Source organism: Mustela lutreola, chromosome 1, assembly GCF_030435805.1.
Source record: "Mustela lutreola isolate mMusLut2 chromosome 1, mMusLut2.pri, whole genome shotgun sequence".
NCBI lineage: Eukaryota > Metazoa > Chordata > Mammalia > Carnivora > Mustelidae > Mustela > Mustela lutreola.
In genome coordinates, this window is record NC_081290.1 from 227,849,440 (window position 1) to 227,866,865 (window position 17,426).

The 17,426-nt window shown below is 42.3% G+C and overlaps 2 protein-coding genes across 3 annotated transcripts in view; one reads left to right on the forward strand and one right to left on the reverse strand.

Annotated features, from left to right (window-relative positions):
• The window catches only part of AAMDC (adipogenesis associated Mth938 domain containing), a 40,982-nt gene extending 26,380 nt beyond the window's left edge, over window positions 1–14,602 (reverse strand). Inside the window, exons 1-2 of the mRNA XM_059188122.1 lie at window positions 14,464–14,602; window positions 532–681 (exon numbers count right to left, since the gene is read on the reverse strand). Coding sequence (XP_059044105.1) covers window positions 532–663 — 132 coding nt within the window. The 5' untranslated portion in view covers window positions 664–681; window positions 14,464–14,602. The remainder of the gene's footprint in view (window positions 1–531; window positions 682–14,463) is intronic.
• Window positions 14,603–14,767: 165 nt separating this feature from the next.
• The window catches only part of RSF1 (remodeling and spacing factor 1), a 165,082-nt gene continuing 162,423 nt past the window's right edge, over window positions 14,768–17,426 (forward strand). The window contains exon 1 of one of the 2 annotated variants that reach the window (XM_059188100.1): window positions 14,768–15,192. In XM_059188100.1, the coding sequence (XP_059044083.1) occupies window positions 15,006–15,192 (187 nt within the window). In that variant the 5' untranslated portion in view covers window positions 14,768–15,005. The remainder of the gene's footprint in view (window positions 15,193–17,426) is intronic. The other variant, XM_059188089.1, reaches the window with a different exon arrangement.

Consider the following 17,426-nt stretch of genomic DNA (forward strand, 5'->3'; position numbering starts at 1 on the left):
TGCAGGAGTTGTGGGGAGAGAAGAAAGGGAAGAATGGCAAGTAGCTGCTTATGGTTATGAGTTTTCCTTTTGAGGTGGTAAGTATATTCTGGAATTAGCACTGGTAACTACTGCACAAGTTTATGCCAATAAAAAGTCCATTGAATTGCATACTTTAAAAAGGTGAGCTAGGGGCACTTGAGTGGCTTAGTTAAATGCCTGCCTTCACTCAGGTCATGATCCTAGAGTCTTCAGAGGGAGCCTGCATGGGGCTACCTGCTCAGTGGAGAGTCTGCTCCTCCCTCTCCCTCCGGCCCTTCCCCTGCTTGTGCTTGTTTGCTCTCTGGCTCACTCACTCTCTCTCAAATAAATAAATAAATAAATAAAATCTTTGAAAAAAAAATAATAGAGTGATTTAATGGTATGTGCATTATATTGAGAGAGAGAGAGGAATAAAAGGAGTAGTTACTCTTCACTTGGTCATTATGGCTTAGGACGTTTAAAATTACTTGGTCAGCCTTATGCAGTATTAATCAAACACTAACAGCTTACCTCAGTTCCTGTTTCTCTCCAATCCCAAGCCCGACTTCCCCCTGGCCACACTTTGCAGTCCTTATAGATTTTAGTAGAGCCTTGTACTTTCATTTGCCCCCATGATAGGGAAGCAATTTCAGGGGAGGACATAAGGAACTTAACTGAACTCTGAAATTAAAAGAAGAATATGTTATTAAGTAACATTGAAACAACTCCAAAATACAGGAGCTATATTATACACAAAAAGGTCTTTTAAAATGTAATACTATATACAAAATGCAGTAAACCCTGGTCCTCTATGAGTTAAGAAGCATCTTTGTCATTTTGGTGGTTGTGACTTCTCTAGAGGTCTAAAAAGTAAAATGTTAACTCTTGAGATCCTGAATCATTTAACTATGGAAACTAGATACTACATTACTTCTCAGACTCTGGAAGGAATTCTTGATATTTTGAGAGAGAAAATTAAAAGATTTACTTCAGCATGGTGGAGTGAGAAGGTTGACACATCCTTTCCTTTCTCCAAAAAGCAAGTATAAAGCTGGATAAACCTTTCAAAATAATAACTTGATACTCTAGAAATAATAATAAAGGCATACTACAAGCTGAGAAGTCCTTCTTTATGAAAACCACTGAATTTTGGAGGACAGGCATGTTGTTCCTGCCTGGGATTACTGTCATGCCCTCAATCAGTTCAGCTGGCACAGAGGTTCAATATGGTTAAGGCAGGATATGAAAATCAACAACACTCTTGTTGCTTTGGCCAGAGAAGGCTTGATTGATTTAGAGCCTTATATATTAAATTGGTGATCTCAGCGACAAACAGATATGGATGGCAGGTGGCTCTGCTTCATTGCTTTTGTGGGCCTGTTTGGGGCAAACGATGGATTTGCAGAGCAGGCAGGGATTTAACAGTAATTTCTCAGAGCTGACAGAGCCATAGGGGACTTGACGAGATTTCCACATATCCAGAGTGGACCAAATGCTATGAGTGTATGTATCAAAGGCAAAAACCAAGGAGTCCTAAATCATGCAAACATTCTAGCCTGTGAAGCCAACAGCACATGCAAAATTGAGAAGCAAGATGGCTCAAGAGGACTTAGAACAATGTAAAAGCCAGACAAGAAATGGAAACAGTCTGAACGTTGCATGTACTCCTCAGTTCCTCAGTGCACACACTGACCCACCAGTAGAGAGTGAAAGTTTTTTTTTTTTTTTAAGATTATTTATTTATTTATTTATTTGACAGAGAGAGAGAGAGAAATCACAAGTAGGCAGAGAGGCAGGCAGAAAAAGAGAGAGAGGAGGAAGCAGGCTCTCTGCTGAGCAGAGAACCTGATGTGGGACTCGATTCCAGGGCCCTGAGATCATGACCTGAGCCGAAGGCAGAGGCTTAACCCACTGAGCCACCCAGGCACCTGAGAGTGGAAGTCTTACTGGCTTAAGGTGTTCGATCACAATCTTTCTTTGACTGAACACTAAATAATACAGACACAGAGGAGACCCCTAGGAAACCAAGCTTAAAAAAAAAACAATAGAAATTAAAGGGGTGCCTGGCTCATTTGGAAGAGCATGCGACTCTTGATCTCAGGGTCATAAGTTCGAGCCTCATGTTAGGTATAGAGATTACTAAAAAATAGATGGGAAAAAAATGAATGAATGAATGAATGAATGAATGAATAAAATAATAATAAACTTTAAAAAAATGAATAAAAATTAAATACAAATCCTGGTGGCCCCACATTGCATAGGAGATAGAAATCACAGATTTAGTCTAAGCAAGTGACTAAGTACAAAGAGTAACATGCAGGGGGGAGAAGACATCTACAAATAACTAATTTTTTTTTAAGATTTTATTTATTTATTTGACAGGCAGAGATCACAAGTAGGCAGAGAGGCAGGCAGAGAGAGAGAGGAGGAAACAGGCTCCCAGCTGAGCAGAGAGCCTGATACGGGGCTCGATCCCAGGACCCCTGGATCATGACCTGAACCAAAGGCAGACGCTTTAACCCACTGAGCCACCCCGGCTCCCCCAAATAACTAATTTTTTAAGATAATTTTTTAAATATGAAGTAACTTTTAAAAAGTAGTATAAGTGAAGTATAAAGAGTTGTTATGGGTGCTGAGAAAGACCTGTGTTAGCCTTCTAAAGCTTCCATAACAAAATATGGCAGACTGAGAGGCTTAAAAAACAGAAATTTTCTCAGTCTGGAGGCTAGAAGTCCATGAGCAAGGTACCAGCAGGATGTCTGGTGAGACCTCTCTTCCTGGCTTGCAGATGGATTCCTCCTTGCTTTCTTTTCCTTTTCTTTCTTTTAACACATGGCATTTTCTCAGTGCATTAGCACTCTTGGTGTCTTTCTTGGTCTTTTGTTGGGGGCAGGTGAGGGGGCGGTTCAAATTCCTAATTCAATCTTTTTTACTAGTTATAATTCTATCCAGATTTTCTTGAGTTTCAATAGTTCTAGAAATTTGTTAATTTCTTTTAGATTATCTAATTGGTAGGCATACAGTTATTTATAATGTTCCTTTAGAATCCTTTTTAAAATTACTATAGATAGTTATGTCCCCTTGTTCATATCAGAAGAAAGGTTGCTTGACTTTTCTATTTTCATCTTGGCCTATCTAGCTAAAGATGTGTCAAATTTGTGGTTATTATCAAAGTATCAATTTTTGGATTTGTTGCTTTTCCCTATCTTTCTACTCTCTATTTTATTAATATCTATGCTTATCTTTATTATTTCCTTCCATTTATCTTGTGTTTACTTTGCTTTCTTCCAGTTTTTTATTTTATATTTTATATTTTTATATTTATATATTTTATATTTTATATATATTTGAGATAGAGAGAGAGGAAGAGCAGGGAGGAGAGGGAGAAGCAGGCTCCCTGCTGAGCAGGGAGTTCGATGTGGGGCTGGATCACAGGACCCTGAGATCATGACCTGAGCTGAAGGCAGAGGCATAACTAACTGAGCCACCAGGCACACCAATGAATAAATCTCAAATAGAAAAAGTTAAAAAACAAAATGTGCTCTTTAGAGATTATTCTTGAGAGAATCACTGAGAACAGTTTTGTATACATTTTTCTAGAGTTTTATATAAAGCATTTTAGACTTTCCCATATTCTGAATTTGTACTTTTCTTCTGCCTGGAATGCTGCTTCCCTAAATCTTCCTATGGCTCTCTGTCTTACTCAGTTCAGTGCCCTCTCAAAAGTTGGGTCCTCAGAGGGTATTATGCTTAGCGAAATAAGTCAATCAGGGAAAGACAATTATCATATGATCTCCCTGATATGAGGAGGTTGAGAGGCAACGTGGGAGATTTCGGGAGGTAGGAAAGGAACAAATGAAACAAGATGGGAACGGGAGGGAGACAAACCATAAGAGATTCTTAATCTCACAAAACACACTGAGGATTGCTGGGGGGAGGGACGTAGGGAGAGGGTGGTTGGGTTATGGACATTGGGGAAGGTATGTGCTATGGTGAGTGCTGCAAAGTGCGTAAACCTGGCGATTCACAGACCTGTACCCCTGGGGCTAATAATACATTATATGTTCATTACAAAATAAAAAAATTTAAAAAAAAAGTTGGGTCCTCAGAGTGAAATTTCCTCACTCTCCTATCTAGAATAGCCTCCCCACATTATTCTTTAATCCACTGCACACTTTATTTTTCTTCAGAATGTTAACCATGTGAAATTATATATTCTTTGCCAGTCTTCTCCATTTGACTTTAAGATCTGTGAGAGCAGGAATTGCTTCTGCTTTATTCACTACTGTATCCCCAGGAGCTAGAATGATGCAGGGTGCATACAACAGGCACTTCTTGTATGTATGTTGAATGATTAAGTTAGTTACTATTTTAGATAGAATACAGTACTTTCATGTGATTTTTCCAAAAAGTTAATTTTTGTTTGCTAGATAGCTTCACAAATACACAAAAAGAGAGAAAATAATATGAGTCTTCAGGTCTTCTTCGGCCAGCTTCAATGGTTACCAGCTTTTTTCCATTCTTAAGTTTTGATGCATTTCCCTCCACTTTTGGGGGGTAGGGCAAATCTGAAGCAGCGTATCATTTCATTTGTGAATACTTAATTATCTATGTTTAGCAAATAAGGGCTTATTTTAGGACTTTAAGATAAACACAACAATCTTTAATAGCATATAATAACTGGTCCCTGTTCAGTTTTCACTGATTGTCTTTTTTTTAGAAGATTTATTTATGGGTGCCTGGGTGGCTCTGTCATTAAGCATCTGCCTTTGGCTCAGGTCATCCCAGGGTCCTGAAATTGAGCCCCAGATTGGGCTCCCTGCTCAGCAGAAAGCCTGCTTCTCCCTCTCCCAGCTTATGTTCTCTCTCTCACTGTGTCTGTCAAATAAATAAACAAAATCTTACTTTTTATTTATATTTTTTATTTCTATTTTTATCTTATATTCATTTAAAAAGATTTATTTATTTTTAGAGAGAGAGCACATATGTCCGTGCATGTGTGCAGACACTTAACCGACTGACCACCCAGGTGCCTCACTTTTTTTTTGGTTTTTTGAAGATGGAAAGTTATGCTATCTTTTTTAATACAAGTCTTCTCTTAAAATATAAGTATTAACATACAGGCGCATATTTCTCTTTAAGGAGTGCTTTAGGTGCATCCCCTATGTTTTAATATTTTATGTTTCAGTTTTATCTATCTAAAAGTATTTTCTAATTTTCCTTGAGATTTCTTCTTTGAACCACTGATTATTTGGGTGTATACCACTTAGTATCCACATATAAATGAATCTTCCAAATTTTTTTCTGTTTTTCATTCTGGTCTAACTCCATGTTTAGAGAACATATTTGGTATAATTTCAACACTTTTAAATGTGTTGAGGCTTCTTTTTTATGCCCTAGCACACGGTTTATCTTGGAGAACTTTCCATGTGCACTTGAGAAAAATGTGTTTCACTATTGTTGTCCAGTGTCCATAGGTGTGTGTTGGGTCTAGTTATTTTATAGTATAGTTCAAGATTTTGTTGTTGTTGTTGGCATTCTTTTTTTTTTTTTTAAAGATTTTTTAAGTTATTTATTTATCAGAGAGAGAGAGAGGGAGAGAGAGCGAGCACAGGCAGACAGAATGGCAGGCAGAGGCAGAGGAAGAAGCAGGCTCCCTGCTGAGCAAGGAGCCCGATGCGGGACTCGATCCCAGGACACATGATCTGAGCCAAAGGCAGCTGCTTAACCAACTGAGCCACCCAGGCATCCCTGTTGTTGGCATTCTTCTTAGTTTTCCTAGATGACCATCATTGAAGCCTCCAAAAATTATTGCTGAATTCTCTATTTCTCCTTTCAATTCTGTCAGGTTTAGCTTCATGTATATTAGGGCCTTGACGCATTGACTCCTTGTGTTTTTTTGAAGATCTTATTTATTTATTTATTTGAGAGAGAGAGTGAGAGCGCGCACAAGTGGGGAGGGGAGGGAGAAGCGGGTTCCCTGCTTATGTGGGGTTCCATCCCAGGACCCTGAGATCATCATGGGCGCTGAGCTGAAGGCAGCTGCTTAACTGAGTGAGCCACCCAGGCAACCTCTCCTTGTGGTTTTGATAAACTCTAGCTTTAGGAATGAAGCACTGACCTTTATAACTCTAGCTGTAGGAGTGAAGCACTGACCTAGGCTAATGCATGGAGTACATTCAATTTCACTCTCTACACTGGTCACACTGGCTGAATGGTTGAATACGTGAGCTGAGATGTACCAATCAGTGTCAGTTTGGGGACTTTTTTGGGGAAATTCTGAGACACTGAGGCTGGGATGGATAGAATATAGAAGGGTACCTTAAAACTGTCAGTACCAAAAGGGAAATCAGCCTGAAAATTCAGCCCATGCAGAGGAAGGTAATACAGAGAGACGTACTAGGAGAGTTACCACCTGATCAGACCATACCTCAAGCATACCATACCATTGGTCTTTTCATTATGTAAGGTAATAAATTTCCTTTATTGTTTAAGCCTGTTTATCCTTCACTTGCAACTTAAAGATTTTGACACAACTTAATGACTCACCAATTTAATGATATCCAAATGTCACCTGTTTTGTTTTTTAGGGTTTTATTTATTGATTTGTGTGTGTGTGTGAGAGAGAGAGAGTGCATGAGGGAGCAAGCACGAGGGGCCGGTACGGGTAGGGTAGAGGGAGAGGGAGAAGCAGGCCCCCTGAAGCAGGGAGCCCAACATAAGGCTGGATCCCAAGACTCCAGGATCACGACCTGAGTCGAAGACAGATGCTTAATTGACTGAGTCACCCAGGCAACCCCCCCCAAAATGTCATCTTAATAGTATTGAAGAAATACTTTTGCAGTGTGGTTCTGCTCGGCATTCGGAGAACTGATGTGTGATATAACATAAAATTCCACTGAATGAAAAATATGCAATGACTACTGTAGTCATGCTTAGATGTCATCAAGGAGTTAAAACAGAAATTTTACCCAATAATATGTTTCTTTTGTCATAATCAAGTGATAAAGTTCTGATTTGTTCATTCATCCAGGCATTCATTTATTCGTTTTCCGCCACACGTAAAGCTAAGGTAATGTATTTCAAACTCTTTGCCAAAATCACAGCAACAAATACATATCATTATATCATAACGCACATACCTAAAAACATACATATTTCGTATATATTTCTTGCAATATGTTTATTATACTTTTCCTTATTTTGTGATACACTATATTCTGTACTATTTTTTTTTAGCACTGTTCTGTTTTTATTTTTTCATTTTTAATATAATTTTGGTCTTGATCCACCAAATTGATTTTGAAACCAACTATTGGGTCATGATCCATAGTTTAAAAAGCATTACTGCAGGCTAAGGCTATATTAAAAAAAAAAATAGAGGGCAGCATGTGCACTGACTACATCAAAATGGGAATGGAATTCTAGAATAGGGTCTGCTGTGTCTGTACTGAATGGTCAATTGCTGGGAGTTGTTAGAAAGAAACTGGGGTAGGGACGCCTGGGTGGCTCAGTTGGTTAAGCGGCTGCCTTCAGCTCAGCTCATGATCCCAACGTCCTGGGATCAAGTCCCATATCGGGCTCCTTGCTCAGCAAGGAGCCTGCTTCTCTCTCTCTCTCTTCCTGGAACTCTGTCTGCATGTGCTCGCTCTTTCTCTCTCTCTCTGACAAATAAATAAATTAAAAAAAAAAAAAAAAGAAACTGGGGTAGCCAGTGTGCCACGTGTGCCACAGATTACTTAGGAGGCTCACTCAGGGCAGGAATTCTTCTGCAATTATAAGGTAAGTACAGTATCTTAATATTTTAACAGCCAGTATAACTTTTCTAGTCCACATTAGTGAATATAAGTCTTCGCTGTACAAGATACCAAACTGCATAATGTGATCCCTGCCCTCAATTATCTAATAGTAAAGTTAAAACATGTATACACTTAGTGACAATATGAGGTATAATACATTTTAATATCAGCAGTTTCCTACATAAATTTTTGTAGAAAAAAAATCTTTATTCCACCAGAGAAATTAGTCTCAGCCATTCTCTTAAGACAAAAGAATAGACTGACGCATAACTCTTTAAAATAAGATGGTAAGACACTTCTAAAAGTGCTTTCTTCAATGAGTAGAATTCTGCCACAACACAGAATTTGGTTATCATTAGGAAAAGAAAAAAAAAAAGGCTGGTTTAAATCTTGTTTATATTACAACTTCCGTTTCTTTTTGTATATTTTCTTATTAAACTATCTTGAAGGACACAGATTCCTATTTCTTTTGACACTTAACAGCTTTTTCTCTACATATAACATGTACACACACACCCATCTCGATATATTAACTCTTTAAAAAGTGAATTCTAGGGGCACCTGGGTGGCTCAGTTGGTTGAGTATCTTGACTTTGGATTTCAGCTAAGGTCAAGATCTGAGGATCTGGAGATGGAGGCCCATGTTGTTGTGCTCCCTGCTCAGCAGGGAGTCTGCTTCTCTCCTTTTCTCTCTCCCTCTGCCCCTCCTCCTGTTAGCACATGTGCTCTTTCTCTCTCAAATAATAAATGTGTGTGTGGGGGGGAAGTGACTTTAAACACAGTGATGTAAATTTGCTCATGACTGATTAGGAATTCCCCACATTGGCTTCACAACTAAATCCAATTCCCTCAATATACATTTACCAGGCTTATGGTATCTGTTAAAAAATATATGTAGCAAATGCAAAGATAGTATGTCGTGGAGACAGAAATAGGTATTAGTTACTCTGTTGTAAGGCAGATTTATCAATGCAATTTGAGATAATTGAGGAATAAGCCATTAAATTTTAAAATCGAAGCACAGTTATATTCTGTTAATTGCACAAATATTGTTTATAATTTAAGGAGTTTTGATAAATGGGGGCACCTGGATGGCTCAGTCAGTTAAGCGTCTACCTTTAGCTCAGGTGGTGATCCCGGGGTGCTGGGACAGAGCCCCATATGAGGATCCCTGATCAGCAGGGAGCTTGCTTCTCCCTCTCTTCTGCCCATCCCCCTGCTTGTACTCTCTGTCAAATAAATAAATCTTAAAAACAAACAAACAAACAAAACTTTTGACAAATGTATAAACTTGGCAACCAAGATATAGAAAGTATCTAGAAAGTTTCCTTGTGTACCTTTCTAGTCGCTCTTTCAAAGTTCAAAACAAACCACTAATTTGATTTCTATTCCTGTAGATTAGTTAGACCATCATATTGCTGGGATTGTATAGTACCTATTTTTTGTGTCTGTTTTCTTTCACTCAACACGCTTTGAGATTCACTCATGTTGTAGTATCAAGTGTATATTAGTATGAATAGTAGCCTGTTGCAAGAATCAATCACAATTTATTCATCCAGTCTTCTGTTGACAAACATTTAGGTTATTTTAGACTCTTTAGTATTTTGAATAAACTAGCTATTCATTTTAAATGAATAAGTTTTCTTTTTTCCCTAATAGGATGAGAAATATGAACCATCTTAAGAAATCTCTTATTCATAAAGTTAGACTGAGTGTAGGTAATTTAATGCTTGTTTGATGGCTTCTTCATGGCAGTAGCAATAAAATAATTACAGATTTATTTTAAGGCTACTCCATCTTTATATTCTAGTATGATGTATATAACTCAGTCACTTAATGACATAAACTGGGATTAGACTCTTGTAACCTTCAGCTTCTCTGGGTCCAGAAAGGCAAAAAGAGGTGTTGTAATGAGTGTTTGTTTTTTTCTTTTCAAGAACATACTCACTGAAAGTTATGATCTAAATCTTGTAGTAAAACATTTCTTACCTTTTGGGTGGATATAACTTTCTTTTTTTTTTTTTTTTTTAAATCTTTTTTCTTTCTTATTTATTTATTTATTTATTTGACAGAGAGCGAGAGATCATAAGTAGGCAAAGGCAGGCAGAGAGAGAGAGAGAGAGGAGGAAGCAGGCTCCCTGCTGAGCAGAGAGCCCAATGCGGGACTCGATCCCAGGACCCTGGGATCATGACCTGAGCCGAAGGCAGCGGCTTAACCCACTGAGCCACCCAGGCGCCCTGGATATAACTTTCTGATGCCCAGGGACTTTGTTCCCATGACAGTTTGGATTAGAAAAGGGAGAAACTCTAACCTTACTTATCAGTCTCTCTTTGACAGTGTGAAGATTGAGAAAAGAAAACTATAGTATAAGGCCTTCTTTTAGTATGTTCTTTTACAACCCATGGGAGAGTAGAAGAGCTGGGATAGCTCAAAGTGAAACCTAGAAAGGAAGGGGTGGAGGTAAGGGTTATAAAATGATATAATTAAAACTTGATTAGGTTGAAATTTCTTTTTTTTTTTAATTTCTTTCTATCAAAGTTCCTTCACAAATTCCTTTCTCTGCTTCACAAAGATGTAATTTCATTTAAAATTGTATATCTTCCCTTTATTTAAGGTCAATTAAATAACAATCTTATCAAGATTTTCTGTATCCTTCTGCAAACCTGTTAGATGCGTTCTAGGTCAGATTTTTCTTAAACTGGGGTCTTCAGGTCCCCAGGTCTAGAGATACATACTTAGCAGTCTGAGAGTTCTACCAATGTTTTAATTTATACTTGTGTTTAAGCAGTGTTGCTTAAAACAGTATTTTACTACACATTAAATGAAAACTTCTCTTTTGCTATGATAATTCACAATCATAGACATTTTCCTAAAGTAAGGCTTTACCTTCTTTTTCATTGTGGGAAAACAGATATAATCTTTTTTTTTTTAATAATTGTTTTAAAAAAAGATTTTATTTATTCATTTGTCAGAGAGAGAGAGAGAGGGACAGAGAGAGCACAAGCAGGGGGACAGGCAGGCAGAGGGAGAAGCAGGCTCTCCACTGAGCAAGGAGCCAAATACGGGACTCTATCCCAGGACCCCGGGATCATGACCTGAGCTGAAGCCAGACACTCAACCGACTGAGCCACCTGGGCATCCCTAAAATTTACTCTTTTAACCATTTTTAAGTGTATAGTTAATTGGCATGAAGTACATTCACATTGTTATGTTGACTTTAATTTCTCACAGTAGTATTTCTTAAAATGGAATTTTCAAGAGTATTGGAAAAATTCAAAAAAATTCTTTCCCTTTTTTTTTTTTTAAGATTTTATTTACTTACTTGACAGAGACCGAGAGATCACAAGTAGTCAGAGAGGCAGCAGAGAGAGAGGGGGAAGCAGGCTCCCCGCTGAGCAGAGAGCCCGATGTGGGGCTCGATCCCAGGACCCTGAGATCATGACCTGAGCCGAAGGCAGAGGCCTAAACCACTGAGCCACCCAGGCGCCCCAATTTTTTCCCTTTAAAAAGAGTTTGTGGGGTGGGCACCTGGGTGGCTCAGCTGATTGGGCCACTGCTTTCAGCTTGGGTCATGATCCTGGAGTCCCAGGATCAAGTCCCGAGTCCTGCATTGGGCTCCCAGCTCCTTGGAGAGTCTGCTTCTCCCTCTGACCTTCTCCCCTCTCATATTCTCTCTCACTCTTTCTCTTTCTCAAATAAATAAATAAATAAAATCTTAAAAAAAAAAAAAAAAAGAAAAAGAGTTTGTGGGGTGCCTGCGTGGCTCCATCAGTTAAGTGTCTGCCTTTGGCTCAGGTCATGCATGATCTCTGAGTTCTGGGATTGAGCCCCTTGTCTGGATCCCTGCTCAGCGGGGAATCTGCTTCTCCCTCTCCCTCTGCCAGTCCCCCTTCTTGTGCTCCCATGTGTGCTCTCTCTCTGTGCCAAATAAATAAATAAAATCTTTTAAAAAATAAAAAAGTTTGTATATTACTCAGGATTAGGAGTCAGTATTGTAGGTTATAAATTCGACTCACGATATCGATTCTTTCTCTTTTCTAAAATTTCAATTTTGAGAGAGAGAGACAGAGAAAGAGCGCACACCTGAGCAGGGTGGGGCAGAGGGCGAAGGCGCAAGAGAATCCTAAGCAGGCTCCAGGTTCAGTACAGAGCCCAAAAGGGGACTCAATTCCAGTGACCCTGAAATCAAGAGTTGGAGGTTTAACCAACTGAGCCACCCAGGCACCTCTAGATTTTTTTCTCTCTTAATAAAAATGATTATTTTTTTCTTTAGCTAACAAGAATGATGTGGACCATTATGTTTCTTTCCTGAAATAGAGAACAAAATTCAATAATTGTAAGCATTTTCTCTGTTCCAAATATAGTTATTGCCTATACTGTATATTTTACCTTTGATAATCACAAATTTTCTGATTTTACATGGTTTATATCATACCTTGTTTCAAATTCTTTTTAAAAATTTTTTAAAAGATTTTTTAAAAATTTTAAAAGTTTAAAAATTTAAAAAACATTTTAGTATAAAAATTTTTTTAAAAGATTTTATTTATTTATTTGACAGAGGGAGACACAGTGATAGACGGGAACACAAGCAGGGGGAGTGGCAGAGGGAGAAGCAGGCTTCCTGCTGAGCAGGGGGCCCAACGCAGGGTTGGATCTCAATACACTGGGATCATGACCTGAGCTAAAGGCAGATGCTTAATGACTTAAGCCACCCAGGCTTCCCTTTAAATTTTTTTTTTTTTAAAGATTTTATTTATTTATTTGACAGAGAGAGATCACAAGTGGATGGAGAGGCAGGGAGAGAGAGAGAGAGGGAAGCAGGCTCCCTGCTGAGCAGAGATTCCGATGCGGGACTCGATCCCAGAACCCTGAGATCACGACCTGAGCCGAAGGCAGCGGCTTAACACACTGAGGCACCCAGGTGCCCCTAAATTTTTTTTTAAAAAATATTTAATTTATTTATTTGACAGAGAGAGAGAGAGGGAGAGAGAAAGAGCGCACAAGTAGGGGGAGGAGCAGAGGGAGAAGCACCAGGATCCAGCTCCATTCCAGGACCCCAAGGTCTTGACCTGAGCTGAAGGCAGGCGCTTAACTGAGCCACCCAGGAGCCCCTTAACATTTTTTTTGTTTTTTTTTTAGTAGTAGTTTTCAAGCCCAGCATGGGGCCCAAGGATAGGTTTGAACTCTGGACCCTGAGATCAGACTTGAGCTGATATCAAGAGTGGGATGCTTAACTGACTGAACCACCTAGGCTCCCCAGTACTATGTAAGTTTAAAATGCACAATGAAAATTCTGGCTCAGGGGCACCTGGGTGGCTCAGTGGGTTAAAGCCTCTGCCTAGGGCTGGGGTCATGATCTCAGGGTCCTGGGATAGGGCCACATCGGCTCTCTGCTCCGTAGGGAGCCTGCTTCCCAGCCCCCCAACCCCCTCCCCCCCATCTCTCTGCCTACTTGTGATCTCTATCAGTCAAATAAATAAATAAAATCTTTTAAAAAAGAAAATTCTGGTTCAAAGTAATAGATTATATAAATCATAGGCAAATTCAATCTAAATTTCAGAAATTCTTTTATTCAGTAATAGCAACTAACGTTTTAAAAATAGTTGCAGTGAATGTGCCTGGGCATTGTGCTAATCAATTACCTGGAATAGCTAGTAAAACTCTATGATGTAAGTACTGGTATCACCCCCACTTCACAGAGTTTCCAAGAAATGAAGAATCTTCTGCAATGGCCTGAAGCACTTTTTTTTTTTTTTTTAAAGATTTTATTTATTTGACAGAGATCACAAGTAGGCAGAGAGGCAGGCAGAGAGAGGAGGAAGCAGGCTCCCCAAGGAGCAGAGAGCCCGATGTGGGGGCTCAATCCCAGGACCCTGGGATCATGACCTGATCTTAAGGCAGAGGCTTTAACCCACAAGAGCCACCCAGGCGCCCCCTGAAGCAGTTTTGTTAGGACCCACCTAAGGCTGACTTCCAAAGCTCAGACTTCTAACCATAGTGCACCTTGAATCCCAAGTTGCGCATTCTACTTTGCATGACTGATGGTTTTCTGAGATCCTTTGTGGTGCTCACTTCTGGCCCCAACGAAGTCGAACCCTGTCTTCTAACCATAGTTTTACTCTTCCACCAAGTCGCTTATCCTGTCAGTCTTTTTAGTGGAGTCCTAGCCCACCCTCTGACCCTGGTCCCCCTAAAAAGTCTCGTCCCATGAGATCCTCGTGCCTCAAGAGTCCCTTCCCCTCCCACCTTGGCAACCATAGCAGGACCTGTACCTTTATACCTTGGTCGGCGTGAAGAGTTGGTCCCTTCAGACCAAGATCTTCTACCAGGGCCCCAACTCCTCAGACAGGAGATTCTAGCAGAGTCGTTCCCTCTGGCTCTCGCTCCCCAGAGTCCTCAGACTCTGTTTTCCAGCACAGCTGAGATTCTTGTACCCAGAAGATAGCAATACCCCTCACAAAGCTTCGCAGGCACTTCTCCCTACAAAGGTCCCATCCCAACCCCTAAGTAAGGGCACTTCTCTACCTTTCCCTTTCCAAACTTCTCCCAGAATCATGCTTTTTTCCCCTATTCTTCCCTTTTTCTGCTTCTAATTCACGCTCTCCAACTTCCCCCACTACCTGGTGGCCGGGTTTCAGTTCCCGGAGCTCCCCCAAAACTTACCCAACGTCCTCTCTTCAGGAGAGTTGCTATCCCAAGCGGCTCCGCGCTTTACCTCTCACCTTGGTTAGCTCGGGCCCTCTAGCTAGGCGCTCCCTCCACTCGCCCCGCCCTGAAAGCGCCTTTCAGCCAGTCTGAAGCCCCGCCCCCTCCAAACCTATTGGCCACCACTCGAAAAAGTCCCGCCTCTTCAGCTTCCAGTCCTCCTCCCTGCCCCGCTTCCCTTGTTTTCATTCCCCCTGTCACACGAGGCAGTGGCAAACCCATAGTGGGAGGGGCGAAGTAAAGGGAGGGACAGGGGGGTGCGGAAAGAGGGCGGAAAGTGAAAGGCATAGAGCGCCTCTCTTTCCCGCGTCTGACTCGGTTCTCTACTGCTCCGAGCAGCCGTTGTATTGTGGGATCGCGGCGCCTTGCCGGAGACGCTCGGAACCACAGGGGAGCCCGCTCACTAGCGCCTCCTGTTGTCCGTAAGGCTACCCTGCCATTCCTCGGAGTCCAACTCCCTCCACCCCCCCATCGCCTCCTCCTCCATCCTCCAGTTCAAAATGGCGGCGGCGGCAGCAGCGGCGGCCGCGATGGCTCCTCCGGGCTGCCCCGGTTCGTGCCCCAACTTCGCCGTTGTCTGCTCTTTCCTGGAGCGCTACGGGCCGCTGCTCGACCTGCCTGAGTTGCCGTTTCCCGAGCTAGAGCGAGTGCTGCAGGCGCCGCCGCCGGACGTCGGCAGTGGAGAAGGTAAGCAAGGGGCCCGAACGCCCGGCGGGAAGCGGCCCTGGCACGCTCCTTCTCTCCTCTCTCCACGGACCTCCCGGGCCTTAGCGGCTCTGTCCTCCCCCTGGGATGCAGCTCCGCCCGGCCCGGCTTCTCCGCCCAGCCCCCAGGGTCTTGGGCAGTGGGGAGGCGGGGCAGAGACCCCCTAGGGCCACTGGGCCTGGCGCGGAGCGGAGGTGGGGGCGTCGCAGGCTAGGTGTGGGCTGGGGGCGTGGAGTGGTCATTGTGCTGGTCGGCGACCCCTGGGACTGTTCTCCGGCGGCAGTGGCCGGTCCTCCACCCCTTCTCCCCCTGGGTGGCGGGGGAAGGGGAGCGCAGGTTCCGGCCAGCTTTGCGCTTTCCTCCTCCTCCCCTCCCTTGCTCCTTCCCCTCCTCCCACCATCCTCCCCACCATCTCGGGAGAGGCTGGGCTCATCTTCTCGGGGCGCCCCTTTCTCTCCCTCCACCTGGGTGGGCGGGGGCCAGCGGACACTTCAGCTCTCCCTCCCTCTAGTGGGAACTCCCCCGAGAGAGTCGCTCTCGTCTCTCTTCCCTTCCCCTCGAGGGCTGGTTTAACCCCCAAAACTCCTTCCTCAGAGTAGGGAGGTTTGCTCCTCCCCCATGGGAGGGGGGTCCTCCTCCATTCTCGCTTTGGGGGTCGAAGTCGGTTCAGCTTCTCCGGTTTGGAGGTTAGTGGGTTAATTTTTCCTCCCCCATAGTTTTCCTCCTCCCTCTCCCCACCTCCCCCCAAATAATAGAAAAGCATCTCCCCACTTTCCTAATCCCTTCCCCCTTCATCTTGGCAGCAGGGCTTAGGGGAAGAAGTCGCCCTCCCATTTGCAGGGTGGGGTGGGGTGGTTAGTATGTAGACTGGAGGAGGGGCTCAGACGGAGGGGGAAACAGTTGAAGAAGGTGCTTGTTGCTCATGTTTCTCTCTCTGGTGCTGCTGGTCTATTATTGGTGTTCGCAAGTGGTGCTCCTTCCACATAAGGCCACCGCGCGGGTGCAGGGCGCATGCTCTGCCCGGCCCCATTGAAACTTCCTGCTGCTGCTGCTGGTGGTTCTTTCGCTGGAGCATCTCAGCGCTGTGCCTGCTGCTTCCAGCCTTTACACTGATCGCGTACACTCACGCCTTATTTATTCCCGATCCATGTCTCTCGTTGTCCTGGCATATTTCTTCCTTCAGAGGAGGTTTTTTTTGTTGTTTTGTTTCTTTCTTTTCTTGTACACCCCCCCCCCCCCCCCCGTGTTCTGAGCATTGCCTTTATATGGGAACAGCTCTTGGCTGGAGAAGAGACGTTTTCCAAATAGATGTTTTGTTTTGTTTTGTTTTTGGCCCGTATTAGGTTGCTAAAGTAGACTGGGTATTGTATAGGACAGATAGCTGTTTCCGTTCTAAGAAAACAAGGTTGCTCTTCAGTTCTCAATGGAATTGAAAAAGTTTGTTAGCCGAATGTATTTACATTTCTAGGAAGGGTCCAGGTGTGAAGTTTTTCAAAATAATAGCTTATAGAGTAAATGTTGTGGCTACTAAAGACTCAGGTTAATATAGGCAGTTATGGTACAGGCCTATATTTCTTCTTATCAATAGCCCAAATCTCTACCCTTAAAAAACTGGCATATAATAGGGTAGGGTGTTTTTTTGTTTTGTTTTGTTTTGTTTTTGTTGTTGTTGTTTAAATTAGAGAGAGTGAGAATCCCCAAGCAAGGGGGAATGGCAGAGGGAGAGGGAGAAAGAGGCTCCCTGCTGATCAGGAAGTGTGACAAGGGGCTGGGTCCCAGGACCCTGGGATCATGGCCTGAGCCAAAGGCAGACTGGCTTACTAAGCCTCCCAGTCACTCCTAAAAGGGTAATTTTTATTATTTTTTTACTTTTTATTTATTTATTTATTTTTAAAGATTTTATTTATTTATTTGAGAGAGAGAGACAGTGAGAGAGAGCATGAGCGAGGAGAAGGTCAGAGGGAGAAGCAGACTCCCCATGGAGCTGGGAGCCCGATGTGGGATTCGATCCCAGGACTTCGGGATCATGACTTGAGCCGAAGGCAGTCGTCCAACCAACTGAGCCACCCAGGCATCCCTAAAAGGGTAATTTTTAAATGTAGTATAAAATAGGAGTGATGAGTTACATTATATAAAGACTTCCTGCACAATTTCTTTAACACTTTAGCTTCCCAGTATAGTTAATTTATTATCGAATTGCATTTACATTTAAGTTT